General features: G+C 45.4%; 1 protein-coding gene, 1 long non-coding RNA gene and 1 other non-coding gene across 11 annotated transcripts in view; 1 reads left to right on the plus strand and 2 right to left on the minus strand.

Moving 5' to 3' along the window:
• MCF2L2 (MCF.2 cell line derived transforming sequence-like 2) overlaps positions 1–20,534 on the minus strand; it is a 482,616-nt gene that overhangs the window by 239,711 nt on the left and 222,371 nt on the right. For all 9 annotated transcript variants that reach the window (XM_029058027.2, XM_029058038.1, XM_029058021.2 and 6 more), the window contains 2 exons: positions 18,025–18,139; positions 12,141–12,260 (listed from right to left, as the gene is read on the minus strand). In XM_029058027.2, coding sequence (XP_028913860.1) covers positions 12,141–12,260; positions 18,025–18,139 — 235 coding nt within the window. The remainder of the gene's footprint in view (positions 1–12,140; positions 12,261–18,024; positions 18,140–20,534) is intronic.
• On the plus strand, positions 406–19,000 carry LOC114809106. The gene is made up of 2 exons (XR_003756863.2): positions 406–608; positions 18,656–19,000. It is a non-coding gene; the product is annotated as an uncharacterized LOC114809106 (long non-coding RNA).
• On the minus strand, positions 9,252–9,389 carry LOC114816881. Its single transcript, XR_003764685.1, has one exon. It is a non-coding gene; the product is annotated as a small nucleolar RNA SNORA7 (small nucleolar RNA).

Raw genomic sequence — 20,534 nt, forward strand, 5'->3', positions numbered from 1 at the left:
GCACATAAGTGCTGGGGGGCTGAGGGTGGGCAGAATATCAAGTGTCCAAATGGTACAGATCCCAAGATATCCGGAAGGCATGGAGTTTGCATGGCAAGGGGCTTGGGTAGCCGGTTAAAAAAAGTGAATTTGGACCATACCCTTTAGCCCCATTATTTTGGTATTTGTTAAAAGCAATACTACGTGCCGCGCACTGTACTAAGCACTGGATTAGACCCAAGATAATCTGGCCAGACATGGCTCACAGTCTAAGTAGGAGAGAGGGTGGGTATTGAATGCACATTTTGCCAATGAGGGAACTGAGGCACAAAGAAGTTAAGTGACTTGTCCAAGGTCACGCAGCATGTTTGAATTAGAATCCAGGTTCTCTGACTCTCTGGCTCTTTCCACTAGGCCACGCTGCTTTCCACTATGGAGATGATGTCTCGGCTGCCTCCTAGATGTTCTTATTCTGTGAAAAGTCCACTCCCTAAATAAAATCCACTCCCCAAAGCCTCCAGGGATCCTGTGACTACCCACTGCAGCAAGCAGACCCCGGCTTCGACACCGTCAGGGAGTTTGGCTGGCTGGGTCCTTGGGCTGGCCGAGACCCGCATCATACTGAATAGGTAACTGTCTACTGGATTCTGAAACAGTTCCAAAACAACAGTCCTTTAACCTTTTTGCTCTATTTCCCAGCTGAACACTACTGCATTTACAGTTCACTATGGTTTATAAACTAAATTGAAAGCCAAGCTGTGAGTGTTAGGAAACTTTTCTTCTGCTTTACAGCTTCAGGTCTAAGCCCTAAACTGTAAGCTCCTTGTGGGCAAGGGAGCGTGTCTGCCAACTCTTTCTTACTGAACTCTCTCAGGTGCTTAGCTTAGTGCTCTGCACAAAATAAGCATTACAGAAATACCATGGATTGATTATTTCATTGCCATTATTAAATTAAAGGGGAATTATAATATTGGGATAGTGTTCCTCTGGTCAAGCTCAGGATAAGCAAGAAGGAAGGCAATCATGATAGTAATAGTAATAATAGTAATGATATTTCATTAAGTCGATTCGCCTGTGCTGGGTAGCAGTGGCATGGGAAAGAGTCAAAGGCGGATGATCATGTAAACAAAACATTGATCAGAGCCAACAGCAGAGACTCAAGTGTTTACTGCACAGAAGAAAGCAATGATAAATCACTTCCCTATCTTCACAAAGAAAACTCTAAGGAAACACAAACCAGAACGACTTTATGACAACAGATGGGATGTGCTGAAGAGGGTGTGTTCATGAAGTCGCTGTGGGTTGGAAATGACTCAATGGCATTTGAAGATTCACTAAGTACTTCCTATGTGCCAATCACTGTACTAAACACTGGATTTTCAGATCCAGGATAATCAGGTTGGACACAGCCCCTGAGCCACATGGGGCTCACAGGGAGAACAGGTATTCAATCCTCATTTTACATCCGAGGAAACTGAGACACCGAGAAATTAAGTGACGTGACCCAGGTCACTCAGCTGGCAAGTGGCGGAGCTGGGCTTAGAACCCAGGTCCTCTGACTCCCAGGCCTGTGTTCTTTCCACTGCGCACACTGCTTCTCGTAAATAGATTCAAATGAAAACAGTTTCTGAGCCTGGAATATGAGAGTTTGGGATCTGCTACTCTATCCTAATCCTCCTTGACCTTTCAGCTGCCTTTGACACTGTAGACCATCCCCTTCTCCTCCACATCTTATCTCGCCTTGGCTTCACGGACTCAGTCCTCTCCTGGTTCTCCTCTTATCTTTCTGGCCATTCATTCTCGGTCTCCTTCACGGGCTCCTCCTCCCCCTCCCATCCTCTAACTGTTGGGGTTCCTCAAGGGTCAGTTCTTGGCCCTCTTCTGTTCTCCATCTACACTCACTCCCTCGGTGAACTCATTCGCTTTCACGGCTTCAACTATCATCTCTATGCAGATGACACACAGATCTACATCTCCTCCCCTGTCCTCTCCCCCTCTCCCCAAGCTATCTCCTCCTGCCTCCGGGACGTCTCTACCTGGATGTCTGCCCACCACCTAAAACTCAACATGTCCAAAACTGAGCTCCTTATCTTCCCTCCCAAGCCCTGTCCTCTTCCTGACTTCCCCGTCACTGTGGATGGTACGACCATCTTTCCCATCTCTCTAGCCTGCAACCTCGGTGTCATCCCTGACTCAGCTCTCTCATTCACCCCACACATCCAATCCATCACCGAGACCTACCGGTCTCACCTTTATAATATCGCCAAGATCCACCCTTTCCTCTCCACCCAAATGGCTATCTTATTGGTACGGGCTCTCATAATATCCCGGCTGGATTATTGTGTCAGCCTTCTCCCTGATCTCCCTTCCTCCTGTCCCTCCCCACTCCAGTCTATTCTTCATTCTGCTGCCCAGCTCATCTTCCTGCAGAAACGCTCTGGGCATGTCACTCCCCTTCTTAAAAACCTCCAGTGGTTGCCTATCGACCTCTGCACGAAACAAAAACTTCTCACTCTAGGCTTCGAGGCTCTCCATCACCTTGCCCCCTCCTACCTCTCCTCCCTTATCTTTCTACCGCCCACCCCGCATGCTCCGCTCCTCTGCCGCCCACCTCCTCATCGTCCCCCGTTCTCGTCCATCCCGCTGTCGACCCCTGGCCCACGTCCTCCCGCGGTCCCGGAATGCCCTCCCTCCTCACCTCCGCCAAACTAATTCTCTTCCCCTCTTCAAATCCTTACTGAGAGCTCACCTCCTCCAAGAGGCCTTCCCAGACTGAGCTTTACCTTTTCCCTCTGCTCCCTCTGCTGCCACTCTACCCCCCACCTTCCCCTCCCCTCAGCTAAACACCCTTTTCTCCCCCTTTTCCCTCTGCTCCTCCCCCCTCCCTTCCCCTCCCCACAGCACTGTGCTCATTTGCTCGTTTGTATATATTTTTATTACCCTATTCATTTTGTTAATGAGATGTACATCCCCTTGATTCTATTTATTGCTATTGTTTTAATGAGATGTACATCCCCTTGACTCTATTTATTGCTATTGTTTTAATGAGATGTACATCCCCTTGATTCTATTTATTGCTATTGTTTTGTCTGTCTTTGTCCCCCGATTAGACTGTAAGCCCGTCACTGGGCAGGGACTGTCCCTATCTGTTGCCAATTTGTCCATTCCAAGCGCTTAGTACAGTGCTCTGCACATAGTAAGCGCTCAATAAATACTAATGAATGAATGAACGAATGGTCCCCTTTCCTCAGGGCTGTTTAGAGTTGGAGGGGAAGCAGTGTGACCGCTGTTTGCGTTTGTTTGTTTCAAAATAATAGTGTTTGTTAAGTGCTTACCATGTGCTGAGCACTGTACTAAGCAGAGGGGTAAATACAAGACAATCAGGCCAGTCCCTGACCCATACGGGGCTCACAGTCTAAGCAGGAGGGAGAACAGGTACCGAATCCCCATTTTACAGATGAGGGAACTGAGGCACAGAGAAGTAAAGTGACTTGTCCAAGGTCACACAGCAGACAAGTGAAGGAGCAGGGATTAGAACCCAGGTCTTCTGACTCCCAGGCCAAAGCTCTATCCACTGGACCACACTGCTGTTGTCACCAGAGCTGGAGCAGGAACAAGGCCTGTTGTCCCACTCCAAAATGGCACTTGTTGAAAAGGCTGGTGTAATACTGTCTTTGCTTCCTACTCTTCTTTCTAAGCACTGATTCTCATGTTCTCATAACCATTCATTAAGGATTACATAAATTAACAACACATTTATTTTTAGGCAGGTGTGTCTGTGTTTGAGTGTGTGTATGTCTGTATGTATTGGAGGAGAAGAAATTGTGGCCTAGTACCAAAAACTTGTGAGGCGCATCTTGGCCTAGGGAATACAGTACGGGCCAGGGAGTCAGAAGGACCTGGGTTCTAATCCCACCTCTGCCGCTTGTTGCTTTGTGACCTTGAGCAAGTCACTTCTCCGGGCTTCAGATCCCTCATCTGTAAAATGGGGATTAAGCCTGTGAGGGATATGGACTGTATATCCAATCTGATTAGCTTGAAACTAACCCAGTGCTTAATACAGTGCTGGCACATAGTAAGTGCTTAAAAAAAAAAAAGCGTGGCTGAGAATTTCCGACAGGAACCTTATACAAGCCGGAGGAAAACGTGTACAAACTGATAAGAGTACAGAAACTTCAAAGCCCGCAGTAATAAAGCCTCAAACTCTTACCATGATTTACGGACGCAAGTCAGATCGCTTCATTGGCTACCGGGGACAAAGTCTAACCGGGATCAGGAAGCCACCGGTAAAAGAGAAACCCCTCTGGGCAGGAAGCCTGAGGAATATTTTCTACCACAAGACCTAACAAATTTTGCTATTTCTCTGCTTGTAACTAAGCAAACACTTGGACTAAATTTGCTTGAATTCGGTTGGTTATTGACATGAGCCCGGAGGTAATGAAGAAAATACTTGATAGTCAGGCTGCCTCCATTTACTTACAATTAACTATATATTCAGGAAAATTCCAAGGTGAACATTTCCTTGGGGTCCTTAAATGAGGACAGAGTACAAAAAGTGGTGAGGAGGGAGTGAGTCAAAAACAACAACAACAAAAAACTGCTAAACATGGTTTAGGGAGTTACTATTCAATACCTGAGGCAGTTACAAACATTACTACAATATTAAACACTTGAGAAACAGTGTGCTGAACGGCTACGGCCTGGGCCTGGGAGTCAGAAGGACCTGGGTTCTAATCTCCACTCCACCACTAGAGAAACAGCGTGGCTCAGTGGGAAGAGCCCGGGCTTGGGAGTCAGGGGTCATGGGTTCGAATCCCGGCTCTCCCACTTGTCAGCTGACTGTGGGCAAGTCACTTAACTTCTCTGTGCCTCAGTTACCTCGTCTGTAAAATGGGGATTAACTGTGAGCCTCACATGGGACAACCTGATCACCCTGTATCTCCCCCAGTGCTTAGAACAGTGCTCGGCACATAGTAAGCGCTTAACAAATACCAACATTATTGTCTTTGAATTATCTGTAAGTTATATAGCGGACAGAGCACAGGCCTGGGAGTCAGAAGAACCTGGGTTCTAATCCCAGCTCCGCCACTTGTCTGCTGTGTGACCCTGAGCAAGTTACTTCACTTCTCTGTGCCTCAGCTACCTCAGCTAAAATGGGGATTAATATTGTGAGCCCCATGTGGGACAGGGACTGTGTCCAACCTGAATATCTTGTATCTACCCCAGTGCTCAGAACAATGCCTGGCAAATGCCATAATAAATCATAAATAATTTATTCATATTAAGGTCTGTCTCCCCTTCTAGACCGTAAGATAATTATGGGCAGAGAACACTTCTGCTAACTGTGCTGTACTGTACCCTCCAAAGTGCATCGTACCCTGTATCTACCCAGCGCTTAGAACAGTGCTCTGCACATAGTAAGCGCTTAACAAATACCAACATCATTATTATTATTGCAGTGCTCTGCACAGGGTAAGTACTCAATAAATACCATTGTCTGCTTTGTGACCTGGGGCATGTCACTTAAGTTCTCTCTGAGAAGCAGCGTGGCTCAGTGGAAAGAGCACGGGCTTTGGAGTCAGGGCTCATGAGTTCGAATCCCAGCTCTGCCACTTGTCGGCTGTGTGACTGTGGGCAAGTCACCACCTCTCTGTGCCTCAGTTCCCTCATCTGTAAAATGGGGATTAAGACTGTGAGCCCCACGTGGGACAACCTGATTCCCCTATGTCTACCCCAGCGCTTAGAACAGTGCTCGGCACATAGTAAGCGCTTAACAAATACCAACATTATTATTACTATTCTCTGTGCCTCAGTTACCTCATCTGTAAAAAGGGGATTAGGACTGTGAGCCCCATATAGGATATGGACTGCGTCTAACCTGACTCATTTTTATGTAGCCCAACGCTTAGTACTGTGCTTGGCGCACGGTAAGCACTTAAGACCGTTAGCTCGTTCTGGGCAGGGAACATGTCTGCTTAACTCTATGATATTTTACTCTCCCAAGTGCTTAGTACAGTGCTCTGCACATAGTAAGGGCTCAAATACTATTGATTGAATGAAAAGTAAGCACACAAATACTACTGATCGATGGATCAATCAACAAACACCATAAAAAACACTTTTTATATTTGCAAAAGTACTATACAATCAATGTAAAAGTAGTTAAACCATAAGAAGATATGCTCATCCCCACTGGAATCGAACATATCCGATTACGGTTAAGCAATATCCAATTATGGTTAAGCAAATACCCACAAACCTTCTGAAGTCCAAATAAAGGAATGAAGACAGACAGACAGCCAAGATAGCCAGCTAGGACCCCATATTTTGGGGGGCATTTGAGGCAGGCAATATGAATTCTTGGAGGCTTTATCCAAGCTGACACTAGGGATCTGAATTTTATTACACATAGGATAGCTTTTACGACAAAGGTAAGGAGAGACAAACGTAGAAAGCACAAAAGGAAAAGAGAGAGGAAATATCGCTGCAGATTCCTTTAGGGAAGCTGAAGCCACACAGAAGTCTAATAAAGGCTTGGCCGTATCTGACTGAAATGCATACTGGCAGTCCTCGGACTAGTTACCCAAGTGGTTCCAGAAAACTGTATTTTCTACAGAAACATTGGAAGTCAGACTCAATTTCCCATAGGAATGATCTTATAAATAGAAGATAGGTTCCTGAGCCACTTGACTATCCTATTTTTACCAGTCTACACTGAGGACAGAAAACGTGTCTACCAACTTTGTTATCAGAGAAGCGGCGTGGCTCAGTGGAAAGAGCCCGGGCTTAGGAGTGAGAGGTCATGGGTTCGAATCCCGGCTCTGCTGGGTGACTGTGGGCAAGTCACTTAACTTCTCTGTGCCTCAATTCCCTCATCTGTAAAATGGGGATTAAGAATGTGAGCCTCACGTGGGACAACCTGATTACGCTGTATCTACCCCAGCGCTTAGAACAATGCTCTACACATAGTAAGCACTTAACAAATACCACCATTATTATTATTATTACTCTCCCAAGTGCTTAGTACACAGTAAGCACTCAATAAATATGACTGATTGATCGATTGATCAATCAGAACATTAGGGGCTGTAAGTCTACCAACTGTTATACTGCACTCTCCCAAGTGCTCAATACAGTGCTTTTCATAGTAAGCACTCAATAAACAGATTGATTGATTGATAGTGGAAAATTATCATCTCCAATTAAAAAGCTTAGACTTCAGAGATCCCTAAGCCCTTAGATCATAGGAGGAAAGAATACAGGACTGATCACAGGAAGAACTCATTTATTTGGCATGGTTTTGGTGGTGCTTGATGGGTTGCCAGATCTGTTTAAGAAATCCATCCACGGCGCTGGGAAGTTGGAAACAATGACAGAGAGAATGTGTGGGTGTGCTGGGGAGTGTGCTAATTAATGCAATGTAAATAATGAGGAAATGGATTCTCATCACATCACACTTCTCCATTTTTTTATTCTAAGACTAAAAGGCTTTCAGAGCATGAAGTCTTTAGGGAAGGGGGAGCCTGAAAATAGTTCAGGTTATGTAGGGGTGACTTTACTGTTGAAAGGAATGGAAATAATGATACTGCAACATGGGAATTTACTGGGCTAGGTGTGGCATAACACAAGTAGTTCAGAATGACATCTCCTTACCTAGACTAGTAGTTGACAGGACATGTTTTGTTTGATGTAAATGAGTGTTGGCAACAAAAGGCAATCACAACTCTTAGATACTAGGGAAGAGAATTCATTCATTCATTCAATAGTATTTATTGAGCACTTACTATGTGCAGAGCACTGTACTAAGCGCTTGGAATGTACAATTCGGCAACAGATAGAGACTTAATGAGATATTCATCCCCTTGATTCTATTTATTGCTATCGTTCTTGTCTGTCCGTCTCCCCTGATTAGACTGTAAGCCCGTCAAAGGGCAGGGGCTGTCTCTATCTGTTACCGATTTGTCCATTCCAAGTGCTTAGTACAGTGCTCTGCACATAGTAAGCGCTCAATAAATACTATTGAATGAATGAATGAACAATCCCTGCCCAGTGACAGGCTTACAGTCTAATCGGGGGAAACAGATGGACAGAAACAAGACAACTTAATCACGGTAAATAGAATCAAGGGATGTACACCTCATTTATAAAATAAATAAGGTAATAAAAATATATGCAAATGAGCACACTGCTGAGGGGAGGGGAAGGGAGATGGGGAGGAGGGGAAGGGAGAGGGGGAGGAGCAGAGGGAAAGGGGGCTTAGCTGAGGGGAGGTGAAGGGGGGAAGGCGGAGGCAGCAGAGGGCAGGGGGGAGCTGAGAGGGAGCAGAGGGAGCAGAGGGAAAAGGGGAAGTTCAGTCTAGGAAGGCCTCTTGGAGGAGGTGAGCTCTCAGTAGGGCTTTGAAGAGGGGAAGGGAGTTAGTTTGGCGGGGGTGAGGAGGGAGGGCATTCCAAGACAGCGGTAGGACGTGGGCCAGAGGTCGACGGTGGAATAGGCGTGAACGGGGGGCGGTGAGGAGGTGAGTGGCAGAGGAGCGGAGCGTGCGGGGTGGGCAGTAGAAAGAGTGAAGGGAGGAGAGGTAAGAGGGGGCAAGGTGATGGACAGCCTTGAAGCCCAGAGTGAGAAGTTTTTGTTTCGTGCAGAGGTTGACAGGCAACCACTGGAGGTTTTTAAGGAGGGGAGTGACATGCCCAAATTCTAACTCTGGAAAGAGAATGTAGGAAGAACAGATAGGATAATGGAATTGTGGGATGATAGATACACACATAAGTTTATACTTGTATGAATATACAAATACATGTGTGTATCTATCATCCCACAATTCCATTATCCTTTATACGTGTCCATTCACAGAAGAACTGAGCTCATGCTAATGAAGGATAAAGACATGTATTTGGATTACACACATCACATTTGTGGGGGTCATTTCTACCGCCCAAAATGGAATGAATGCAAGTAGCCAGTTGTGGAAAATACTACGACATTGGTTTTGAAACTGAGAGCCACTTGGCTCCCTAGCAACAAAAGTGGGGGAAGATATTTGTCTTGTCGTGTCTTACGCTGTCAAGTCATTTCCCATCCATAGCGACTCCAAGGACACATCTCTCCCAGAACGCCTCACCTCCATCTGCAATCTTTCTGGTAGTGTATCCACAGAGGTTTTTCTTGGTAAAAATACGGGAGTGGTTTACCATTGCCTTCTTCTGTGCAGTAAACCTGAATCTCCGCCCTCGACTCTCTACTATGATGCTGCTCCCCTGCACAGGTGAGTTTTGGCCTGTAGCAGATTGCCTTCCACTCACTAGCCGCTGCCCAAGCTAGGAATGGAACGGGGAGGCCTCCGCTTGACTCTCCCTCCCATAGCCGAGACTGGTAGAGTACTGGGAACTCTCCAGGTGCGATCCTGAGAAGGGGAAGATATTTAGAGAAAGGCTAAAAGAGTCTCTCTCTGGCTACTTGTTTTGTTTTGTTGTCTGTCTCCCCCGTTTAGACTCTGAGCCCGTTGTTGCGCAGGGATTATCTCTATCTGTTGCCGAATTGTACATTTCAAGTGCTTAGTACAGTGCTATGCACATAGTAAGCGTTCAATAAACACGATTTAATGAATGAATGAATGAATGAATGAGAAAAGATGCTCTGGGGAGATGATCAAGGGAACTAGACAAACATATAGCCCACCCAGCCCACAGCTTCCATCTGTGGCAGTGACTCCAAAGGATTCCAATAGGAAGAGTGGGCTAGAGGTATCCACCTTATTAATAATAATAGTAATTATTATTATTATTATGGTACTTCTTAAGCACTTACTATATATCAAACACTGTTCTAAGCACTGGGATAGATACAAGTTAATCAGGTTAGACACAGTACCTGTCCCACAAGGGGCTCACCCACTTAACTCTCACTTTACATGTGAGGGAACTGAGGCCCAGAGAAGTGAAGCCATTTGCCCACAGTCACACAGCAGACATGTGGCGGGACCAGGACATCTATCATCACATGGGGATCCCTTCTTACGGCACACCTACTCTTCAAAATGCTTTTCGCCTATGAACTTGTCTGAACCTTTTTTGAACACAGCGATATTTTCTGCCTGCACGATGATCTGTTGGTAATGCAAGCCACCTCTCCTGTGAATCGACACCTTATCGTTGCAGGAGAGTCTGCACATGCTGAGGAAACTTAGAGCTATGCCAGTAAGGTTACCCATAATGGAAAGTTCTAAGCCAAAGCGTCTGGCAAGGTCGATTCACCTGTGCTGGGCAGCGGTGGCAAGGGAAAGAGTCAGACGGGGGTGACCAAGTGATCAAAACGCTGATGACCAAGTGATCAAAACACCGATCAAAGAGATTCAAGTCTTTGCTGCATGGAAGAAGGCAGTGGCAAACCACTTCCATATCTTTACCAAGAAAACTCTATGGATACACATGCCAGCGTGACTTTAGGACAGATGGGACGTTCTGAAGAGGATGTTTCCATGGAGTCTCTACGGGGCAGAAATGATTCGACAGCATTTGAAGAAGAAGAATGCAAGCCACTGGCTTACTATCCGCTAGGTGAGGAACCTACTTCTTTCCATCCTGCCAAGCTTCAAATGGAGGTTGTTTCGTCTGGTAATGTAGAAGTTGATGAACCAAAATAATTATTAATAATAATAATTGTGGTATTTGTTAAGCACTTACTATGTGCCAAGCACTGTACTAAGCACTGAGTAGATATGAGATAATCAGGTCAGACACAGTCCTTGTCCCCGTATGGTGCTTACTGCCTAAAGGGGAGGTAGAGCCTGTGTTTACCTCGCCGCTCATTTTACAGATGAGCAAACAGAGAAGTTAAGTGACTTGCCCAAGGTCACACAGCAGACAAGTGTCAGAGCCAGAATTAGAACACAGGTCTTCTGACTCCCAGGCCCAGGCTCTTCCCTCTAGGCCATATTGCTTCTCATGATGCTGTCCATCTTGTCCACAATCCTCATTATTCTGTAGACTCAAAATCATGCCCTCTCTTATCTAGTGCCTTTCTAGATCAAAGAGTCTTAATTGTTTCCTCTAAATTTATCTAGAAGCTGCTCAATCCCTCAGCAATTTGGTTGCACCTTCTCCTGAACCTCTCCTTTTCCTCCATTCTTAGGATGGGAAACAACATAGAAAATTAAAAAATACCACAATTATTTATACAATGATCTAACAAAGTCCCATGGTTTCATGTTGTGACAAAGCTATGCTTTTGGTTTTGTTGACATGCTTCTTGATGGTAGCTAGCATTTTTCTGACTTTCTTGATCTCAGCTACTCATTTTGGAGTCAATGCTTTTCAGGAGCATAACTCCAAATCAAGAAGGGTGATTGGTGTCTTAGAGTATTTTCCTACAGAGATCGTTTGAATTATTTTTCCATAGACATTTCGTTTGCTCGTGTTGAGGCTCCTGTGTCATTTTTGTGTCCAATCTCTCACCGCTTATGAGCTCTTTCTGTTTATCCCCATCTGGATGGTATTCTATCAGCCAAAAGAACTTAAACTCTGAAATTTCCCTATCCACTTTCTCCTCTCGTTCAGTTACGAAACCATTAACAAGATCAGTCCTGGGATGGATTCGGTGAGATTCCATTTCTTACACCTCTCCATCTAGAAAAGCAGCTGTTTATAGAGACAGCTTTTTGCCAGTTTTCTATCCATGACAGGCAAGTCCCTTCAATTCCGGGATTTCTTTGGTTTGAAACTTTATCAAGGTTTTTTTTAAAAAAATCTAAATATATTAAATCCATCGGTTACTTTCTATCCACCTGCTTATTGTCCTCGTCAGAGAACTCGAGGAGATTAGTGAGTCATGCATGAGATGCAAAACAAAATGCCTTTCAAATGAGATCTATGTAAAACTAGTAGAAATACCAGTTCGCTACCAAGTCCCAACCATTCGTATTGCCGGAATCAACAATCGTTTTCAAGGTTGAGCCCCCCAGTTTTTTTCAGATGTGACAAAGTAGTGTGGTATGATCATACTCTGTGCCTGAGGACAGGGTTCAAGCATCCTGGCTTCCATTCTGCTGAGAGGCGGAGAATCGGCTACCACTTTTAGCGACGAACCAATGAGCGCGCTGAGAAGGCAGGGTCTCTCCCTAACGACGGTCTCTTCATTCCTATTATTCAAAGCAACGAAGAACATACCTGGCCTTGTTCCTCCAGCTGTTTCCGCTCCTTCAGGAGTTGTTCCACGTGCACCACACTGTCTCCAATGTCAGTAAATCCCGCCTGCACTTCCACCAGGTTATCTAAGGCCAGCTTCACCTACAAGATTCAAAATGTATAATGTCATAAATCACCTGCTCTTGTAATAATAATGTTGGTATTTGTTAAGCGCTTACTATGTGCAGAGCACTGTTCTAAGTGCAGCGTGGCTCAGTGGAAGGAGCCCGGGCTTTGGAGTCAGAGGTCATGGGTTCGAATCCCGGATCTGCCGCTTGTCAACTGTGTGACTGTGGGCAAGTCACTTCACTTCTCTGTGCCTCAGTTACCTCATCTGTAAAATGGGGATGAAGACTGTGAGCCCCATGTGGGACGACCTGATTCCCCTGTGTCTACCCCAGCGCTTAGAACAGTGCTCTGCACATAGTAAGCACTTAACAAATACCAACATCATTATTATTATTATTATTATACGGTGATTAGGTTGTCCCACATGAGGCTCACAGTCTTAATCCCCATTTTACAGATGAGGTAACTGAGGTACAGAGAAGCTAAGTGACTTGCCCACCGTCACAGCTGACAAGTGGCAGAGCTGGGATTCGAACCCATGACCTCTGACTCCCAAGCCCATGCTCTTTCCACTGAGCCACGCTGCTTCTCTTGTAGTCAGAATGCTCTACTGCTCTTTTATTTATTATCCTTGACAGTCAGTGAATCAATCAAGTGTATTTACTATGTGCAAGACACTGTAATAATAATAATAATGGCGTTTATTAAGTGCTTACTATGTGCCAAGCACTGTTCTAAGTGCTGGATAATGGTAGTTGGTAAGGGCTTACTATGTGTCAAGCACTGTACTAAGCACTGGGGTGAATACAAACAAATCTAGTCTTTGTCCTGTGTGGGGCTCAAAATCTCAATCCCCATTTTACAGTTGAGGTGACTGAGGCATGGAGAAGGGAGGTGACTTGCCCAAGTTCACACAGCAGAAAAGTGATAGAGCCGGGATTAGAACCAAAGACCTTCTGACTCCCAGGCCCGTGATCTATTCACTTAGCCATGCCACTTCTCTACTAAGCTCTTGGGAGAGTACAACGTAATGGGATTGGTAATAATAATGATGATGTGTCAAGCCCTGTTCTAAGCGCTGGGGTAGAAACAAGCTAATGAATTTGGACAGAGTCCCTGTCCCACATAGGGCTGTAAAATCTTAATCCCCATTTTACAGACGAGGAAACTGAGGCACAGACAAGTGAAGTGATTTGCCCAAGGTCACCCAACAGACAAGTGGCAGAACCGTGATTAGAACCCAGCTCCTTTCTGACTCCCAGGTCCGTGCTCTACCCATTAGGCCACAATGCTTGCTGGTAGACACGTTCCCTGCCAACAACAAGTTTACAGTCTAGAGGGGGACTGTACATAACTGTTATGTATGTACACAACAGTTGTACGTACACAACTGTTACGTTGTTATGGTTTCATCATTCCCTAGGGATCTGTACCGTTTGGGCATTTAATAATTACTCCACCCTCAGCCCCACAGCACTTTACGTACGTATCCATAAATCATTTATTCATATTAACGTCTGCCTCTCCCTCTAGACCGTAAGCTCGTTGTAAGCAGGTAACGTGTCTACCAGCTCTGTCGTATTGCACTCTCCCAGATGCTTAAGACAGTGGTCTGCACACAGTAAGCACTCAATAAATACCACTGACTGATCGATTGATTACGTGTCCATCATCAACCTCCTCTTCCCCACTTATCCTTAGATGGTGAGCTTCGCGGGGGTGAGGAATCATGTCAAATTCTCATTCATGTAGTTTGTTTCCCCAGGGCCTCGTACGGAGCTTAATGCAATCATATCGATATAGTAGCACAGGACAGTAACCATTAACATCATCATTCGTTCATTCAATAGTATTTATTGAGCGCTTACTATGTGCCGAGCACTGTTCTAAGCGCTTGGAATGTACAATTCGGCAACAGATAGAGACAATCCCTGCCCAGTGACGGGCTCACAGTCTTTACTACTACTAATACAACACCACCATGTCTTTAAGAAGCAGCATGGCCTAATGAAAAGAGCATGGATCTGGGAGTCAGGGGAATCAGAGAAGTCAAGTGACTTGCCCATGGTCACACAGCAGACATGTGGAGGAGCCAGGATTAGAACCCAGGTCTTTCTGACTCCCAGGCCCATGCTCTATCCTCTAAGCCACACTTCAATAATAATGATGGCATTTGTTAAGCTCTTACTATGTGCTGTTCTAAGCACTGGGGGGGGTTGGGGGGGGGAATATAAGGTGATCAGGTTGTCCCACGTGGGGCTCACAGTCTTAATCCCCATTTTACAGATGAGATAACAGAGGCCCAGTAATGTTAAGTCACTCACCCAAAGTCACACAGCTGACAAGCGGCAGAGCCGGGATTAGAACCCATGACCTCTGACTCCCAAGCCCGGGCTCTTTCCACTGAGCCAGGCCACTTCCCTTATCAAGGAGTCAAAGAACTTGGGTTCTAATCCCAGCTCTGCCAACTACCTGATGTGTCACCTTGGGTAAGTCATTTAATTTATCTTTACTTCATCTTCATCTTTAACTTATCATTGCTTCATCTGTAAAATAGGGGTTGAATTTTTTTCACTCATTCATTCATTCATTCATTCAATAGTATGGAGTTTTTTGAGGAGCAGGGTTACATGTACTGAAGGCTTTTGTAAAAAAATGAGCCGTGCAGCAGAGTGAAGTGTGGACTGGAGTGGGGAGAGACAGGAGGCTGGGAGGTCGGCAAGGAGGCTGATGCAGTAATCCAAGAGGGATAGGATGAGTGTATTATCGTGGAAGCAGTTTGGATGGAGAGGAAAGGGAGGATTTCAGCGATGTTGTGAAGATGGGACCGATAGGATTTAGTGATGGACTGAATTTGTGGGTTGAATTCCAGAGAGGAGTCAAGGACAATGCCAAGGTTGTTTTTCCTCCTACTTAGACTGTGAGCCCCATGTGGGACAGAGACAGCAAGCTCCCACACTGAGCTCCCCTTTTCCCTCTGCTCCTTCTACCCGCCCTTCACCTCTCCGCAGCTAAACCCTCTTCTCCCCCCTTTCCCACTGCTCCTCCCCCTCTCCCATCCCATCCCCTCAGCACTGTACTCGTCCGCTCAACTGTATATATCTTCATCACCCTATTTATTTTGTTAATGAGAGGTACATCACCCTGATTCTATTTATCTGCTATTGTTTTAATGAGATGTTCTTCCCCTCGATTCTATTTATTGCCATTGTTTGTAAGCGCTTGGAATATACAAGCTCTGTACATTCCTGTGATCTATCCACTAAGCCACACTGCTTTGGAACACCTGCTGTAAAGGACTGCATTAAGCTCTGTACGAGGCCCTGGGGAAACAAACTACATGAATGAGAATTTGACATGATTCCTCACCCCCGCGAAGCTCACCATCTAAGGATAAGTGGGGAAGAGGAGGTTGATGATGGGACACGTAATTGTGATTGACTTGTATCTGCCCCAGCGTTTAGAACAGTGCTTGACATTTAGTAATCGCTTAACAAACACTGTAAAAAATAAATTGTTGACTAGGGAGCCTAAGAGACATTTTCCCCCGAGGCTAGCTTAGTTCAGAGGCCACTTTCTAACCATTTTTGCTAGAGTGCATCATTACAACTGGTATCCAAGTTTGTACAACAGGACTCTTCTAGACTCTGAGCCCGTAGCTGGGTAGGGATTGTCTCTATCTGTTGCCGAACTGTACTTTCCAAGTGCTTAGTACAGTGCTCTGCACACATTAAACGCTCAATAAATATGATTGAATTGAATGAATGAATGACTCTGCAGATAAGCCTGCAAGACAGCCAGCTCCTAATAACAGTCCAGGTCCCTCACCAATTTTAGGTCGGCGTGGGCGTCTGACCAGAGCGCCCTTTTGGAGAACTCACAGAATAATGATAATAATAATAATCAAGATGATGGTTTTTGTTAAGTGCTTACTATGTGCCAATCACTGTTCTAAGTGCTGGGGTAGATACAGTGTTCTTCCCCTTGATTCTATTTATTGCCATTGCTCTTGTCTGCCCGTCTCCCCCGATTAGACCGTAAGCCCGTCAAACGGCAGGGACCGTCTCTATCTGTTGCCCACTTGTTCATTCCAAGCGCCTAGTACAGTGCTCTGCACATAGTAAGCGCTCAATAGATACTATTGAATGAATGAAAGGTAATCAGGTTGTCCACCTGGGGGTCACAGTCTTAATCCTCATTTTACAGATGAGGTAACTGAGGCACAGAGAAGTTAAGTGATTTGCCCAAGGTCACACAGCAGACTAGTGGCGGAGCCGGGATGAGAACCTATTTCGTCTGACTCCCAAGCCCGTGCTCCTTCCACTATGCCACGCTGCTTCTCCAATTATAGTACTTGTTAAGCATTTATTATGCGCCAAGCACTGTTCTAAATCCTGGGGTAGATAGAAGTTTATCAGGTTAGACACAGTCCCTGTCCCACATGGGGCTCACACTCTTAATCCCCATTTTACAGATGGGGGAAGCAGGAGTTACCAAGGTCACACAGCAGACATGTGGTGGAGCTAGGACTAGAACTCAGGACCTTCTGAATCCCAAGCCTGTGATCTATCCACTAAGCCACACTGCTTTGGAACACCTGCTCGTCCACGCTCTCTGATTACTCATTCATTCATTCATTAGTATTTATTGAGCGCTTACTATGTGCAGAGCGCTGTACTAAGCGCTTGGAATGTACAAATCGGTAACAGAGACAGTCCCTGCCCTTTGACGGGCTTACGGTCTAATCGGGGGAGACGGACGGACAAGAACAGTGGCAATAAATAGAATCGAGGGTAAGAACATCTCATTAAAACAATAGCAGAAAATAGAATCAGGGTGATGTACATCTCATTAACAAAATAAATAGGGTGATGAAGATAAATACAGTTGAGCGGACGAGTACAGTGCTGAGGGGATGGGACGGGAGAGGGGGAGGAGCGGTGGGAAAGCGGGGAGAAGAGGGTTTAGCTGCGGAGAGGTGGGGGGGGGTAGAGGGAGCAGAGGGAAAAGGGGAGCTCAGTCTGGGAAGGCCTCTTGGAGGAGGTGAGCTTTAAGTAGGGTTTTGAAGAGGGGAAGAGAATTAGTTTGGCAGAGGTGAGGAGGGAGGGCGTTCCATGACCCCGGAAGGACGTGGCCCGGGGGTCGATGGCGGGATAGGCGAGAACAGGGGACGGTGAGGAGGCGGGCGGCAGAGGAGCGGAGCGTGTGGGGTGGGCGGTGGAAAGAGAGCGGGAGGAGAGGTAGGAAGGGGCAAGGTGATGGACAGCCTTGAAGCCTAGAGTGAGAAGTTTTTATTTTGTGCAGAGGTTGCCATTTCACCTGCATGAGACCCATGGACTCAGCATTATGCCATGGCTTTATAAAACCCAGGTCAAAAGGACCAGGGTTCTAATTGCAGCTCCGCCCCTTATCTGCTGTGTGACCGTGGGAAAGTCACTTCGCTTCTCTGTGCCTGTTACCTCATCTGTAAAATGGGGATTAAAATTGTGAGTCCCATGTGGGACATGGAAGCTGTCGAACCTGATGAGCTTGGTTCTTACTCCAGCGCTTAGTACACTGCCTGGCACATAGTAAGCGCTTAATACCATAAACTTGAAAAAAAAAGGCCTTGGCAGAATTTCTCAATTTGAACTCCACTGTCCCACCGGGGGTTCTATTCCGGAATGGAGGCAGGAAAGGCGGCATGAAGTGGGTAGAAATCAATATTAAAAAACCCTAAGGAAAAGTCAGAGATGTTTAACCTCAGACAACAAAGCAGTTATCTAGTTTGAGACCGAAATGAAAAATAGCACTGTACCTCTCGAAAATCATGTTCAAAATGTCGCAGCTGCAGGCACTGGTCGAGCTTCAGATAATGCTTGGACCAAAACTGATCGAATGCTTTTTCCGTTTCATCCAACTGAGCCAATAACCTATCAAGAAATGAATTGGAAGGTGAAAAAAGCATGCTAGATTTCATCTTCACCAAAATACCCCTAGGCAAGGTGACAAAATGTGCCTTTACCTCCTTTTGGGCAGGGAATATATCTGATCACTCTATAATACTGTATGCTCCCAAGCGCTTTCTACACTATTCCGCCCATCCTAAGCACTCCGTCCATACGATTGATTAATTATAAATTGCAGATGTCCTCTGAGTAAACTGTTGATAGAGCTTGGGCCTGGGAATCAGAAGGACCTGGGTTCTAATCCCAGCTCCTCCACTTGTCTGCTGCGTGACCTTGGTTAAGCCACTTCTCTGCACCTCAATTCCCTCATCTGTAAAATGAGGATTAAGACTCTGAGCCCCATGTGGGACAGGGACTGTCCAATTTGATTTGCTTGTATCCACCCCAGTGCTTAGCACAAGACCTGGTGCATAGTAAGTGCTTATCAAATATCACATTTATCATTATCATCTTTATTATGGTTGATACTCTGTTTCTTAGGATTCCCATTCTCTACACTTCAATAAGAATCCCGTCAGCCGATGAAGAACCCAGTCCACTCATTTTTCCAAGGGTCTCAAATGCGGATTGTACCTTCAATATGTCACCAACGGCAGTTAGATAAGAGGAAGTTGAACAAACAGTGCACGCCGATCCTGCCCAAGTGGACTTGGTTAACAGTATTTTTTTGTTGCCAGATTAAAGGTGAAAGTAACACTATGAGTCATCTTAATATATAATTTTATCTACCTGGACCAAAGACCGTGACTATAATGTGGCATTGGGCTTCAGGTTCACCACTGTATAGAATTATGACCATAATAAAAGTGCCTCTTAAAAACTTCAGTTGGAACTGGTTTGGTCTCTAACGTAAGCATTACTCGTGTGCGTTTATATTCATGTGAATTTTATTTTTTTTTTGAAGAAAAATATTCCTCAAGGAACAGTTTTACTTCTCAGATTAATTCTTTCGTGACGATTTTTCACACTAGTCTTTTCACATTAGGACATTAACGGGAATTAATCAACTCTTACTGAGAACAAAATCTCCTGGTGATATGTCACGGAGGCCGAGTGGTTAAGGCGTTGGACTCGAAATCCAGTGGAGTTTCCCCACACGGGTCCGCATCTTGTTTGTGACGGCTGCTGCCGTAGAGATTTTTGGAGAAGCAGCATGACATGGTGGATAGAGCACAGATCTGGGAGATAGAAGGTCATGGGTTCTAATTCCAGCTCCACCACTTGTCTGCTCTGTGACCTTGGTCAAGTCAGTTCCCACTAATCCCGGCGCTGCCAACTGCTTGCCGCATGACCTTGGACAAGTCACTTAACTTCTCCATGCCTCAGTTTCCTCAACTGTAAAACTGGGGATTAAATATGTTCTCCCTTCTACTTAGACTGTGAGCTCCGTGAGGGACAGAGAAAACATGTCTGACATAATTAACCTGTTCCTACTTCAGCACTTAGAACAATGTTTGACACATAATAATCACGTAACAAATACCATAGAAAAAGAAATTACTGCCTTCTTTATCGAGGTCACTTTACGTCGATAGAGTCTTCCATCAGGAATAACGGTATCAGGACTATAAAGAGGCCTCGGGACTGAGACCCTTTCAAGAGTTAGGGATTGCAGTGCTAGTGATTTGTGTAGCATCACCCCACTCTCTCGCTTCTTCCAATCATGTATCTGCTGGAGCACGGACTGCAGCGAGTGAATCGGTGGGCAGAAGTGCAGCACACGTCAAAGGGAATGTGCCGTCCTCATCCGTGTTAGCCAGCTCCAAACCAAAGTGGTATCCTGTACTCTCCCAAGCGCTTAGTACAGTGCTCTGCATGCAGTAAATGCTCAATCAATATGATTAACTGACTGAATGACTAAAACCCAGGTCTCCTGATTCCCGGAGCGATGCTCTCTCCACCGGAGCGGGGCAGGACTTGAAGCAATCACTTGAAGTGTCACTAGTTCTTCTTCTTATTATTATTAAGTGGCTTCGACTTGTTTCCAATTCATAGCGGTTCTTTGGATATATTTTCTCCAGAACATCCTGTCTTCTGCCATGCTCTGTTACCTTGCTAATGGTTTTTCCGTTATCACTGTTATGGCTTCTATCCATCTAGCTGCTGGTCTGCCTCTCCAAGTTTTCTCTGGAATCTTACTAGCATTAGTGTCTTCTCCAGAGAATTAGTCCTCCTGATGATGTGTCCAAAATATGGCAAGTCATTTGACCTTCCAAAGACCACTTTGACTCCATCTGCTCCGAAATCCATTTGTTTGTTATTTGGGCAGTCCATGGTATTCATAAAAGCCTTCTCCAACACCATATTTCAAAAGAATCGATGCTTTTTCTATCCTGTTTTTTCACTCTCCAGCTTTCAG

This window comes from Ornithorhynchus anatinus, chromosome 1 (assembly GCF_004115215.2).
Source record: "Ornithorhynchus anatinus isolate Pmale09 chromosome 1, mOrnAna1.pri.v4, whole genome shotgun sequence".
Taxonomy (NCBI): domain Eukaryota; kingdom Metazoa; phylum Chordata; class Mammalia; order Monotremata; family Ornithorhynchidae; genus Ornithorhynchus; species Ornithorhynchus anatinus.